Source organism: Dromiciops gliroides, chromosome 4, assembly GCF_019393635.1.
Source record: "Dromiciops gliroides isolate mDroGli1 chromosome 4, mDroGli1.pri, whole genome shotgun sequence".
Classification (NCBI taxonomy): Eukaryota; Metazoa; Chordata; class Mammalia; order Microbiotheria; family Microbiotheriidae; genus Dromiciops; species Dromiciops gliroides.
The window spans coordinates 248214173-248229447 of record NC_057864.1 but is presented as its reverse complement, the minus strand read 5'-3'; the positions used below and the strand labels follow the sequence as shown (position 1 = coordinate 248229447).

Below are 15275 nucleotides of genomic sequence, written 5' to 3'. Positions count from 1 at the left end.
TTTCAGCCCTTGGTCTTCAAGTATCCAGTCATCCTCAATAATGAAGCCAAATGAAATGATACTTCAGAGTTTGAATATTTGCACACTATATATAAGTTACTATCTGTTTGGGATTCAACCAGACATTAAGGTCTCTGCTTGCGTTTTAGAAGGGAGATAACTTCCAATTGATTTCTATTTCTGCTGCATGCTCATGTCCAAGACCAGGGTATTGATAAGCAATAGGCCATGAAGACATGCCAACTCTCCGGCCATATCTATCTTGTTTTTCCTGAACTTTCAAGAGATGTAAGAAAAAAGATGGAAACTAGATTCAGAATCTCTTCCTAGGAAAGAAGATTAGTCAGTTCCATGCCATCAGTCTTCCAAGTGGAAACAAAAACAAATAAAAAAAAACACCAAAAAACACAACTCCAAATCTCAGACAGGCATTAATCTCTTACCAAAGAAGAAAGTTCATCTGATTTAAACTAGGGAAGAAGTTAAGCTGAAAAATGTTGAAAGTCACTACAATAATGTGAGGAAGGCCACATGTGAAAAGGCAAATGTCTCACTTACTTTTTTGTGAGCCGAGGATCCAGTGGAGGATGCTGGGCTCCATATACAGGCTGGATACTGAAAGGAGAAAAAAGTAAGGAAAAAAAATCACCAATATACCCAACTGATGAATAGCCTTCAAGAAGTCATCTGCTTACTGACAGACCTATATTCAAATGATAGCAGTCTAACAACATCCCAATTTCTCCACATAAAATGTTCAATGTTTCACAAACCATGTAGTCAAAAAGTCCTTCTGGATATAACCAATTTCCCTCAGCTTATTCCTTTAAAAAAGGATTGCTTTACCTAGAGAGACAGGCATGTGAAGCAAAAACAACACTGCACTTGCAATCTGAAGAGATCTGGGTCTGAATTTTATCTTACACACTTGCTAGTTATACATACATAGTACTGATTTTGCAGGGTTGTTTTAAGGATCAAATAAGAACGTTTGCTGTTTCTACGGGTATAGAAATTGCAAATATTGCCTCTCTTAGTTGATGATTTATATCAATGCCAAATTTATCTTTTTTACCTATAGACTTGGTCACTGTCATTCCTCTGTTCTAAATCTTTCAACAAGCTCCTCACAGTCTACTGAGTGAAGTTCAAACCCCTTTGATTAGTGTTCAAAACCCTCTATGACCTGACAGGATCCCACCTTTCAGGCAAGCAAACTGGAAAACTTGTCCATATCTGTATCTAGCCTATACTTGCCCGCTTCCTGACTTTGCTACTGTTGTTTCCCTATACCAGAAATGCCCCTATCAAATAGGTCACAATTCGTACAGGTTTTAAGGCTTGCTAAGCACTTCATATACAATTATCCCATCTGATCTGACCTCCTTAAATTCTTATTCATCCTGTAAAGTCACTACTAGGAGGTGAGGATCACCTCTTTAAATTCCTATTCATCCACTTAAATGATACCTCTTTCCAGAAAAATTTTATCTCATAAACAGATAATGATTTTTCCTTATCATAAAGCCATTCTCTTCCACTTCTCCAATGCCCTACACAACACGCACTATTCTGTACTAGTTCTGGGTGTATAAATATTATATCCTCTAGCACTTAGCACAGTGATTTGTATACAGCAGGCATGTAATAAATGTTTGTTGAATAAATCCCCTTATTAGACTAAAACTCCATGAAAGCAGCAGCCTTCTCCTCTAAACTGATCATTTGAATTGAATCATGCTGTGTCTACATCAGATTCACCTAAACTATAAAAATAAGTCTGGAGGCAGCTGGGTGGCGCAGTGGATGGAGCACTGGCCCTGGATTCAGGAGGACCTGAGTTCAAATTTGACCTCAGACACTTGCCACTTACTGGCTGTGTGACCCTGGGCAAGTCACTTAACCCCAATTGCCTCACACACACAAAAAAAGTCTGGCCTTTGGTTAAGACCTAATCAAACTATCTAGCAGATCCAGATTCAGAAACAGTGGAAGTAAGGCTTCCCAAAGTAGTTAATGTAGGTACTTTCCTCAGTCCTTTTGGATCCTGATAAAGCAATAAAAATTGCTTGACTAACAGTCATCATTTCTGCATAAAAAGAAGGAAGGGCTCCTTACTGGTAGGAATGAAAATAAGGATGTGGTGACTGAGCCTGAGGCTTGGGCTTCTCTCCTACAGTTTTAGATCCCTTCCCCATCTTCTCACAGGGAGAATCCATTCCCTGAAGCAACAGCAGGTGCCTGGAATGGGATCATGGGATCATGGGATCAGAGATCTGGAGATGTAAGCAACCTCAGCAGTCATTTGTACAACTCTCTCATTTTACTGAAAGAAAACTGAATAAGGAAGTTGGAGACTTGGGTAATGACCATGGACAGAAGAGACCAAAAGAGAAGACATTTGTATAATCAGTTTAACCAAGAATCCCCATCCTTCTAACCTGAACACTCAAAAAGGGAAGCATTAATTCCCACCCACGTGAATGCTCAGGGTGACTGTCAGTGCACCAGAGGAATGCAATCCATTGTCCCCAACAGAAACCGGAAAGCTTGATCAGACTAACACACAGACATAGGATTTCAGCTCTGGAAGGGTGGTCTGTCAGTATCTACTCAAATTTTTTATTTTACAGATAAGAAAAAGGGAAGCCTAGAGAAGGAACATATTTGCCCCAAATCTCCTGGCTACTTGGTCTCATATATAATTTAGTGCTTTTGCCACCATACCAAGTATTGTAATACTTCATGTTTAAGGTTTACAAAGTATTTTTTTAAAATTATGCCAGGGGGGCAGCTAGGTAGCACAGTGGATAAAGCACCGGCCCTGGATTCAGGAGTACCTGAGTTCAAATCCGGCCTCAGACACTTACTAGCTGTGTGACCTTGGGCAAGTCACTTAACCCCCATTGCCCCGCAAAAAAAAAAAAAAATTTATGCCAGGTAGGTACTGTTACTATCATCAAATGTATTTTGTAGATTAGGAAACTGAGGCAGGAACAAGCTGAGAGGCTTCTAAAAGGTAAGATAAAAAACATGGCTTGCAATTCTGTCAAACACCAATTAATATCTAACCAACTGTAATTCTCCTGAGCAGAACACATTTTTCCTGAAGCTCAGATGGGGACTAGACAATTCTTGGTTACATTCTTTCATTCCAGTTTCAGAAACAAGATGGAGAACAAAATTAAGTTCAGAAATCAAACCCATCCAACAAAAATAAAAAAGTACCATCTTTCTGAGCATCAAATTAAGTCTCAGTGATACATTATGGAACCAAAGGATTCTGTCAAGAACTTATAGGAGCAAATTAAAAAAATATATTATTTAGGGCAAGTCACTTAACCCTCATTGCCTGGCAAAAAAAATTTTTTTAAAACCCAATTAAATAAATAAATAGATAGATAGATAAATAGATAGAGATTTATGGTGGGGGAGGTTGTATTTGGAGAAGTACTATATTAAGTAAAATCCCTATTTTTTGTCATAAAGCTCTCAGGATCGCTATCAAGGGAACTAAAAGCAATCAGCAATTGCTTTATTTTCTTCATCTCAACTTAAAGAATAGTAAATTAATTTTACTTCTAAATTGTTGAACACATGTACAAAGTAGTTGTCTCAGTTCTGCACAAAATAGAAAGTTTTTCTTTAGTGTGATTGAAAAAGGGAAAAGTTTTGTGATCAGGAAGCTGTTAAAAATTTATCTCCAAGTCAAAGTAACACTTAAGATCCTTTGTTATTTCTGAAACACTGTCACCAGCCCAGAAATAAATCCAGATCTAAATCTGTTTAAGAAAAAGAACAAAGTGCTAACAAAAATCACCAATTACCTAACACACCAAATGCATAATGGATCAAGGATTAACAGTAAGTTCATCTATAACCAGCAGGGGTAAAGGCCAGATTATAAAGTTCACTTGTCCTGAATTTTAAAAGAATATGAAATGGATAGAGTTTGGGGAAGCCCACAGGGCACACAATAAAGAAACCCTTCTATCACCCCTCACTAAAATATAGGGTTTCAAAAGGTAACATTTTTCCATTAATTTTTCCAGAAGACAAGACTAGAAACACCTAAAAGAGAAAGTAGAGGCTGTAGCTCACATCTTGTACACACACCCCTTTTCCAACTTAGATTCCCCAAAATCCCAGTTACTCATGTCAAATTCCCAGGCTTCCAGGGCATGGCAATAGAGAATGATCTCACCATGGAAAATCCCAAGGACAGCATTTAGTAGAGGTGGAGACCCCAATGAACCAGGAAGGAAAAGGGAACAGTTGGGAGGAAATAACCTTTCTATTAAAACCTGGGGGGGAGGGGGAGGGCCTCGCAGCTAGGTGACACAGTGGATAAAGCACCAACCCTAGATTCAGGAGGATCTGAGTTCAAATCCGACCTCAGACACTTGACACTTACTAGCTGTGTGACCCTGGGCAAGTCACTTAACCCTCACTGCCCCACAAAAACAAAACAAAACACTCTCAAATGTGAATTCAAAATAATATAATTAACACAAAGTTGTATCTGAAGCTGATTTTTACTCTCCCTCCCCATGTGGGTCTTAGTTGGATGTTGAATAAAATATAGTAATTGTACAACTTTCCCTACCCTTCATTTCTTCTCTCAAAAAGCCATATCCATGGTTAAAGCACCAGCCCTGGATTCAGGAGTACCTGAGTTCAAATCTGGCCTCAGACACTTGACACTAACTAGCTGTGTGACCGTGGGCAAGTCACTTAACCCCCATTGCCTAAAAAAAAAAAAAAAAAGCCATATCCAGAGGGTAGCTAGGTGGCACAGTGGATAAAGCAATGGCCTTGGATTCAGGAGGACCTGAGTTCAAATCCAGCCTCAAACACTCGACACTTACTAGCTATGTGATTATATATGTATATATATATATATATATATGTATATGTATATAGTTACAATTACAGGCAGAAGTCAAGAAATTAATAAGCAGAAAGAAAAAAAGCAGAAACATTGGAAATGGCAGTTTATGTGGCACCACTAGAGCTGGCTGGCCCTGTCCACCACTGTCTTCTGCTCAGCCAAGAGGCACAAACTTCTTAAAATATCTCTGAGGAGGTATTCTATTCTTCTTGCATCCTGCAAACCACAATCGAGGGGAATGGATTGGCTGATGCCAAGGCATGTTTATGATGCAACAAACGTGAAAAAAAGCAGACACATTAGCCAAATACGTGAAACATTTGGGGAGGAATACTATATACCTGCACAAGGACAGGATCATAGAAGACTATGGATGATGGAAGAAACTTTGAGAGAGACAGAAGGAGGGAGAGGGAGAGGAAGGGGGAGGAGAGAGACTGGGAGAGAGAGGGAGAGGGAAGAATGAAGATGAATCCTCCAGACAAACCTACACTCTTGATCACCCTATAATACTCCTAATGAGAAATGAATATAAGGTTGGAGAAATGTCTTCTGCTTTTTCTAATTCTACTTCAAGCCCCACCTCAGGAACACACAAACTGGGTGACCCTGAGAAAGTCACTTAATATTTCAGTGTCCCAAGAAACTCTAAAACGTCTAAGTTGCATGAGCAAAGGGAGTTTCTTTACTAGGAGTTCCCACATGTATGAAACTACGGGTCCAAAAAAAAAAATTGATTCATCAAGGACCCCTATCTCCTAAGAATCCCTTGGTTCACTTTCTACAATAGGGGTGGTCGAGAGAAGGGGGGGGGGGTACCTGGAGCTTAGTGAGTAGGCGGTTAATAAATGCTTGACTGCCCTATAAAAGGGGATGGCCTGGCATTAGAGAACTCAAATGGCCCCGTGCTCATGCAACCTTCCACCTGTGCAACCTAGAGGCTCAGAAGGAGAGAGCCTATTTCAGGTGGTTAACAAGTTACCTGGGTAAGACCCCTTCCAACACCAACTATGCCCCCCTCTCATACGCTCATACTATCTTCTCAAGAAAACAACATATACAGCAGGAGTGTCCAGGCACTGGACAGCAGAGTCACAAATCCTGGGTGTTCTTCTGGGCTTATTCCTTTCCAAGCTGTGTGACCCCGGAGAAGTGGCTGCCCTTCTCGGTGCCTCGGTTTCTGCATCTTTAAAGGGGGGATGGCAGCTCTTGCATCCCTTTACCGCTGCGGGGCTGTATTGAAGGAGCAGTGTAGACAGATCTCCAAGTGCAGCCGAAAGGAGAGTGATCGTCGGTAAGCTCCTCCAACTCCCCGGGGGTTCCTGTATGCACCTCCCGGGCGCGGGCAGCCCCTACCCCGCGGCGGCCCCCAGCCCTCCCCTGCGGGGGCCCCCTTCTCTAGAGGCGGCGCACACACGCGGGGCTGGGGCTCGGGTGGATCCCGGCCCCGGCCCCGGCCCCAAGCCCGGCTTCCGCCCGTCCCGGACTCCCTCTCTCGTTAGCTCGCTCACCTCCCTGGCAGCTTGGCGCTCCTCTTCCAAAACTGCTTGCTGTTGTCTCCGGCCATGGCTCGGGCCCTGGGAGCGGGCTGCAGGCGGGGCCGGGGGAGGAGGGGAGCCGGAGAGACGCCCCCAGGACCCCGCCACCCGAGGGCCGAGCAAGGCCGCTTCCCTCCTGCTGCCGCTGCCGCCGCCGCCGCCGCCGCCGCCGCCGGTCACCCGCTTCCACCTCCTGGGGGCGCCATCTTGGATGTGGGCGCCCCCCCTCCTCACGACACCGCGCCTCTGCCATTGGTCGGCGGCAGGAGCCGTCGCCGCGCAGGCCAATGAGGAGCGTGCGTCGTATGGGCCGCCGAAGCCTAGATTTACGTCAGGTGTCGGGCATACAGGTGGGCAGCGGGGGAGGAGTCCTAGAAGATGGAGGGGCGGGACTTGGAAGCGCCAATCACTAGGAAGAACTGGAATAGGTAAAGAAACACACACCTTTGTGAGAGGAAAGAGACACGTTTTTGTTGATTTGGGCCTCTTAAGATACGAGTTGACTTTTTTCTTTTCTTTTTCTTTTCTTATTCTCCCCCCACCTTCCCTTTCCCTTTCTTTTCCTTTCCTTTCCTTTCTGTTTTTGAGGGTGAGGGGGTGGGCTAGGTGAGAAGTAGGGAAAGAACTCTTGTTCTAAAAGTTACGAACCCTAAAGGACTCTTGATGAAAAAAATACTATCAGGGAACTAAAAGTATAATTTTCTTGCCTTTTTTCCGAAATGGCTAATACGGAAATGTTTTGCATGATTTTACATATGTAATTGATACCATTTCCTTGCCTTCTTAGTGGTTGGGGGAGTGCTGGGAGAGAATTTGGAACTCAAAATTTAAAAGAAAAGAATGTTTAAAAATAATAAATTGGGGCGGCTAGGTGGCCCAGTGGATAAGCACCAGCCCTGGATTCAGGAGGACCTGAGTTCAAATCCTATCTCAGACACTTGACACTTACTAGCTGTGTGACCATGGGCAAGTCACTTAACCTTCATTGCCCTGCCAAAAACAAAAACAAAATAAAAATAATAAAGTTCTTTTTTAAAATGAAATAAAAGTTAGGAACCCTAGTGTTCCAATGTTCTAGCTCCTATCAGCAGCTATTTGATACTTCTCTATACAAACAGTGAAAAACCTTCCCCTTTTGGATCACAACTTCCTTACCCACAAAACAAAGAAAATGCCTTTGACTTAGGGCTACCACTTCTGCAATAAAACAGTGTTTGGTTGATGAGAATCCAATTAAGCACTTAGAGGATTGGTGAGGTGTACCACATAAAAGAAGTAACCTTTGTACCAGTGAAGTTCCTATTATTTATATACACACATATACATATGCATATATATATAAACATATATATTAGATATATCCATATCCTATAGATATAGCACATTCTTTTTTAGTTACTTCTGGGAGGTAACCTGGTGTAGTGGATAAGGAGCTAAGCCCCAAACAAGAAGATCTGGGTTCAAGTCTCACTTTTGACACTACTACCTCTATAGTGCCTAATCAATTTAACTTTTCAGTGCTGTAGGAAATTCTCTAAGGCTATAAAATTGTAGAGAAGGTACTGACCTGTATTGGTAGAGGGAGCTCTCTATAGAAATGAAAACAGGTCCAGTCCTTATTCATTCAACCAACATACATTAAGCTCCTACCACATAGACAAGAATTGCACAGGATGAATGGCCAAGTTTCAGTATACATAATGATGATGTTGATATTGAAGCATATTATGGAAAGAGCACTGTCTAGGAAATCACAGAGTTAAAATCACAGTTGACTATAATAGACATTATTAAGAAAGTGTATTAGAATAGACAAAAAGGGCAGCTAGGTGGCGCAGTGGATAGAACACTGGCCTGGAGTCAGGAGGACCTGAGTTCAAATGTGGCCTCAGACACTTAACACTTACTAGCTGTGTGACCCTGGGCAAGTCACTTAACCCCAATTGCCTCACTAAAAAAAAAAAAAAAATGAGGGGGAAAGTCATTACTTTTTTATGACAAGCCAGATACTGACAAATAGAACTTAAGAAATTGCATAATGGTTTCAGTCAACAATTCATTGAGACAAGGTTACCAAATACCATTCTGTGGGAAGGCATGATTGCTCTCCATGGATTCAGTCACTAAAGTTAGTGGAGTACCAAACAACTATATTTGTATTTAGAAAAACCCTTCCTGAATCTATTTCTATTTTCAAACTGTACTGTCTATTGGGATGAGTTTCACATGCTTACTGCCCAAGAGTGACCCCCCCCTTTCAAACTAACTTTTGCCCCTTTCTTCAAGCTTCTTTTGTCCCATGACTTCAGTATTGTGAGATTTGATGTAGAAATCACTCAACTCATGCTTTGGTAGGCTTTGATCATATCCTCTCACCTCTTCCCCACATACTCCCTCCAGATCTCTTTTTCCCTAGGCTGTTATATTCAGACAGAAAGTGCTCCATCTAGCCCTCTGATTGTTTTAAATGGACATTTTCTAATTATGTCTCTCATGAAATGTTGTGACCAAAGCCATACACAGCATTCCAGATATGGATATATCATGGTTTTGTGCAGGGTACAAAAAAAAATCTCTGGTCTAAGAGAACTTAGTCAACCTTACTCATAGCCACAAAGTAGACCAAAAAGAAGCGCCCCCTTGAAATGAGTCAGGATACACTTTTCATTTGTTTTTCTAGTTATCTCCATCCAGGTGATATCTGGAGAACTTCAGTAGCTGATATTTCCTTATAGACAACCACCAGGGAAATCCTTACTGATAATCAGGCTCACAGGGTTTCAAAATATAGAACAGTTTTATTTATGGGGAACATTGAAAGGCATTATATCCAAGCTCAAAAGAATCAAGTTTCCCCCTTCCCCCCATCATCCAACCTTGCCTCCCAGGAACCTGTATAGTCCTTATGACCTACAAAACTACCTTGAGTGATGCTCCAGAAAGGAGGACTGTCTCTGGATCTGTGCCCTCACTTTGGTGTTCTGCTCCTGCTGCCTCCGTTACTACGAATGTTCTCCAGCACTTGCTTGCTCACCATTCTCGCTTTTAATCTGCTTTCTGGCTGTTGATGTTTTCCATCTCCACGATCTTTAGCTCTTCAGCCCATAAAACAATTACATTAGAGGAACCTTAGCTGCCTGTATTACAACCAGTTATTTCTCTCCTCTGGGACCAGAATGCCTCTAGGCTACTTCCATCTGTTGTTTTTAACACCTGCGTCTTAGAGCACCACTCTATACCCTAAGGGTTCCTTTTTTTTTTTTTTTCAAGGCAATGAGGATTAAGTGATTTGCCCAGGGTCACACAGCTAGTAAGTGTCAAGTGTCTGAGGTCACATTTGAACTCAGGTCCTCCTGAATCCAGGGCCAGTGCTCTATCCACTGCGTCATCTAGCTGCCCCCACACTAAGAGTTTTTAACCTGTTTTACGTCATGGACCCCTCCAGCAATCTGATAAAATTTACAAACAACCTTCTCAGAACAATGTTTATATATATATTATATATTATATGTATATTTATATATGTATGTATATATAATTGCATTTGTAATTGTAACTATATACATATATAATCACAATGGCAGCCAATTATATTGAAATAGAATTTTTTAAAAGTAGCTCTAAAGAACATTGTACACAGTATCATCAACATTGTGTGTTGATCTACTGTGATGGACTATATTCTTCTCACCAATGCAGTGGTACAGAAGAGTTCCAGGGAACTCATGATAGAAGAGGATCTCCAAATCCAGGGGAAAAAAAAAAGAACTGTGGAGTATAGATGCTGAATGAACCATACTATTTCTTTTGTTTTCGGTGCTGTTGTTTTTCTATTTTGAGGTTTTTCGTCATTGCTCTGATTTTTCTCTTGTAACATGATTAATGCAGAAATATGTTTAATGTTATTATGTGTATATATGTGTGTATATATGTGTGTGTATACATATATATATGACCTATATATACACACATATATATACATATATATATATATATGACCTATATTGGATTGCCTGCTGTCTGGGGAAGGGGGGAGGGAGAGGAGGGAGGGAGAAAAATCTGAAATTGGAAAGCTTGTATAAACAAAAGTTGAGAACTATCTTATATGTAACGGGAAAAAAATACTTTATTTTTTAAAAAAGTAGCTCTAAATCACTATTGATTAGAGAAACGCAAATTGAAACAACTCTGAGATACCACCTCACACCTATCAGATTGGCTAATGTGACAAAAAAAAGTAAAATTATAAATGTTGGAGGGGATGTGGGAAAACTGGGATACTAATGCACACTGTTGGTGGAGTGTGAACTGATCCAACCATTCTGTAGAGCAATTTAAAATTATGCCCAAAGGGCTATAAAACTGTACATATCCTTTGATCCAGCAACACCATTTCTAGGTCTATTTCCCAAATACATCCCCCAAAAAGGGAAAAAGGACCTATTTTTACGAAAATATCTATTAGCAGCTCTTTTTGAGGCGGCTAAGAATTGGAAATCAAAAGGATACCCATCAATTGGGAATGGCTAAACAAGATGTGATATGTGATTGTGATGGAACACTACTGTGCTATAAGAAATGACAAGCAGGATTATTTCAGAAAGGCTTGGAAAGACTTACATGAACTGATTGATGCAAAGTGAAGTGGGCAGAACCAGGAGAATGTTATACAGAGTAACAACAATATTGTATGAAGAATTGTGAATGACTTAGCTATTCTCAGCAATACAATGATCCAAGACAATACTAAAGGACTAATGGTGAAGCATATGGTCCACCTCCAGAGAAATAATTGATGCTGTCTGAAGAAGCATGCTATTTTTCTCTTTCTTTCATTCTTTTTTTATTTGAGGTTTTTTTATATAAAATAACCAATATGGAAATGTTTTTACATGATTGCACATGTATAAACTATATCAGATTGCTTATTGTCTCAGGGAGGGGTGAGGGGAAGGAAAGAGGGAAAGAGAATTTCAAACTCAAAACTTAAAAAAATGTTAAATTGTTTTAACATGTAATGGGGAAAATAAAATATTGTATTTTTAAAATGTTAGCAGGTTATCCTGGAGGAAAAAAGTCCATGGTCCCCAGGTTAAGAATTCCTGATCTAACCCAAAGTACTTACTCAGGTGTCCATTAAATTCTCCTACTTCCTTTTATTGTCTACTTTGAATCAGGATGAAGCTCTTCCTTTTACCTCTTCCCTTCCCCAGCACCTGAGTTGTGTGTCTTAAGATCATTTAGTACCTTCCATTTACTTGCAGTGGGATTCAGAGGGTACTCATAATCTCTTTGCATTTGCCCGTCTCTTCCCCTACACCCACCCCACTCCGTTCAGGACAGCTGGGCCACACTATTCAGGTTACATTGGGCTTCTTTTTGCTAGGGAAAGAAGAGAGGGAGGGAGGGGTAGAGCCAGTTCCCCAGAGAAGGGAAGAACTGAAATCTGCATTAAGGGAGAAAGAGAATTGCTAAAGTGAGATAAAATTTCCTGTTTATTCTGATGACCTTCCTGATAATGTTGAGAGTTTTGTTGGGGCAACAATATATTGAGTAGCGATGTCTTTACAGGTGACATTCCACAACTGTAGCCATGGTTCCTTAAGGAGAGAATGAAGGCATGTATCATTATCAGAAATTTGAGCAAAATGGATTATTGCGTTTAATCTGAATTTCAATATCTTTTAGAGATATTGTTGTGATCATTTTGTTTAAGTGACTTGCCTCAGCGTCCACACAGCTAGTAAGTGTTAAGTGTTTGAGGTCACATTGAACTCAGGTCCTCCTGAATCCAGGGGCCAGTGTTTTATCCACTGTGCCACTAGCTGCCCCCTGTTTCTTTTCTCCATCATCAGTTCATACAAGTCTTCTGTTTCCCAGAATTTCTTATATTCATTGTTCCTTAGATATAATATATTTCATGACATTTGTATGACACAATTTATTTATCATTTCCTAGTTGGTGGGTACCCTCTAGCTTTGCTACCTTCAAAATGCCATTATGGGGGGGCAGCTAGGTGGTACAGTGGATAAAGCATGGGCCCTTGGATTCAGGAGGACCTGAGTTCATATCCAGCCTCAGACACTTGACACTTACCTAGCTGTGTGACCCTGGGCAAGTCACTTAAACCCTCATTGCCCTGCCCCCCCCCCAAAAAAAGCCATTATGAATATTTTGGTCTCTATATGGGAACTTTTGGTTTGTGATTTCCCCTGGATATGGTGGGGTTCAGCAATGGAATGTCAGGATGAAAGGGTATAAGGAATTTGGTCATTTTTCTTGCATGATTCCAAATTATTTTCTAGAATGGTTGGACTAAAGTTGGCATTTTTTTTTTTTGTTTCTAGATCTAAAACATTGCTCCTATATCCCCCTTATCTCAACTCACACAGCTGTTACCCTGGTTCAGTCCCTCATTACCCCTTGACTGGACTATTTTTTAAAATTAAATTTTATGATAAGTGAACAACCTACCTTCTCTTTCTCCCACTGCTCTTCCCCTTTCTCCCCATTGAGGAAGCAAGAAAAATAAAGTCCCTTTTACAAACATATATGATCAAGCAAAAAAAAAAAATGGTCTATTTTAATGGACCTTCTAACTGATCTTCCATCTCAAATATCTTCCCACTCCAATATTCTTCCAAATAGCCACCAAAGTGATTTTCCCAAAATGTAGGTTTGAGCAAGTCATGCCCTCCAAACTCAAGAAACTCTAGTTTAATCCCACAATAAGAATTGGAAGCTACCATTTTATGCAGTAGTATGTATGTATGTATATATGTCTATAACAAGGAGGGAAACAATAGCAAAGAAAAGACAGTGCGTATAGAGACGGGAAAAGTTTCTTAGATAGGAAGCAGTCATTGTTTACACTCCTGGTTGAAGAGGCAGAATTAGCTTTTTCCTCTGAGTTCAATGTTTTACCAAACAGAAAAGAAATCATTCACCAATTTATGGTGATAGTAGCATTGAACCAGTCTCCTTTTAATTGGCAAGTGAGGAAGAAGTAGCACCTCTGGAGTGAGGACTTGCTGAATCTTTTTCAGGGCTGCTCATCCACCTTTGGTGTCCACCTGGCATTCACCTGGGGCTCCAAGAATCTGAAGCATGGACAGTGGCCCCACCCCAGCAAACCATCTCAGCAGACAGGCTAAACCAGGTTGAAAGTAATTGACAGGCCTCAAACCTGTCAGTGAGTTGGGGGTGGGGGTTCGTGTCTACCCCAAGCATGTGAAAATTTGGCTCAGAAGAATGGGTGGATGAGAACAAATTGTTCCAATGGCCATGAAGGCGGCTGGAGCAGGCTCTGTAGAGTGCTTAGAGCTTGATCAGGCATCAAGACACCCAGGTTATCCACTGCATTCTGGGACATTGCCAGTCATTTTGACTTTTGTCTTGCCACTGGACTTCAATGACTCTGGAAGAGAGAATGAGGCTGACAACTTTGTGCAATTCTGCCTCACAGATCTAATTCACATACAAATCAAATCAAGACATCACCCTCTGGTGTCATTGGTCCACTTCGAAAATGAAGGACAAGGGGGCAGCTAGGTGGGGCAGTGGATAAAACACTTGCCCTGGATTCAGGAGGACTTGAGTTCAAATCCAGCCTCAGACACTTGACACTAGCTGCATGACCCTGGGCAAATCACTTAACCCTTATTTCCCAGCCAAAAAAAGAAAAAGGACAAATTGGCAAGTGGAAGGCAAGGGAAATATGGTTCCAACCAACACTATCTCAGCAATATGCACTCATCATTGAGTGGTAGAGGGAGAGTGATCTGCACATCCAATGCCTATTGCCTTTCTCTTCATAGGGGCCCGAAGAAGAGGAATAGAAGCCAGTACCCAGAGGTTGGAGAGCCCCTGCTCAACCCTCCTACCTTCCTGTTTGCATGATAAAGTACTGAAGGCAAAGAGGATGCCCATAGATTGGGAAATAGCTGAACAAATTATGCTTTAGGAATGTAATTGGATGTTATTACACCACAGGAAGAATTCAGAGAAGCTTAGGAAAACTTATATGAACTGATGCAGAGCAATGTAAACAGAACCAGAACAATATACCCAAATGACTACAACATTGTAAAGTAAAACAACATGGAAGGACTTCAGAACTCTGATCAATGCAGTGATCACTCATGGTTAGAGAGAACTATAATCCTCTATAATTGTGAAGTGATTGAACTTCTGTAGTGAAGTGGTAAACTCTAGCTATAAAATGTATGTGTGTGTTATGAGGGAAGGTTCTATTTGGGTAGGGAATCATTAGGAAGTGATAGTAATATTTTAAAAAGCAATAAAACTTTTTTTTCTAAAATTACATTTGGTAGGAAGCTTTGTCAAAGGTTTTTTTATCTATTTATTTGTTTGTTTTCATAAATCCAAAGAATTGAAATTGCCTGGATTCCTTGCTTAATCACTCATTCATTCAACACATTTCATTATATCTACCATGCGAAAGGCACTGTTGCTAAGCACACAGAATAATATACAAGACATATTATATATTGAGGATGTACAATTTATAATTTAATGGAGTGAAAGGAAAGTACACCAATAACTCTGTGTGTGTGTGTGTGTGTGTGTGTGTGTGTGTGTGTGTGTGTGTTAGAGAAAGAGAGAGAGAGAGAGAGGTCCAAGCAAAATGGTACCAGAAATTGAAGAAGAAAGAGATCATTTTCACCAGGGAGGGACAGGGCCTCAAAACACAGAACTATTTACATAGTAAAAGTACATGTCATGGAAAAGTTGGGGTCTGAGCTGGGCCATATAGTTCACATACTTATTTACCTCCTTCAAATATTCTTGTGTGATAGTCAGGTTCAATGACTTCACCTACAAA

At 40.8% G+C, this 15275-nt stretch overlaps 1 protein-coding gene across 1 annotated transcript in view; it reads right to left on the bottom strand.

Moving 5' to 3' along the window:
- TBC1D22B (TBC1 domain family member 22B) overlaps window positions 1-6641 on the bottom strand; it is a 103003-nt gene extending 96362 nt beyond the window's left edge. Inside the window, 2 exon segments of the mRNA XM_043963874.1 lie at window positions 559-615; window positions 6403-6641. Coding sequence (XP_043819809.1) covers window positions 559-615; window positions 6403-6458 — 113 coding nt within the window. The 5' untranslated portion in view covers window positions 6459-6641.
- Window positions 6642-15275: the final 8634 nt, after the last annotated feature.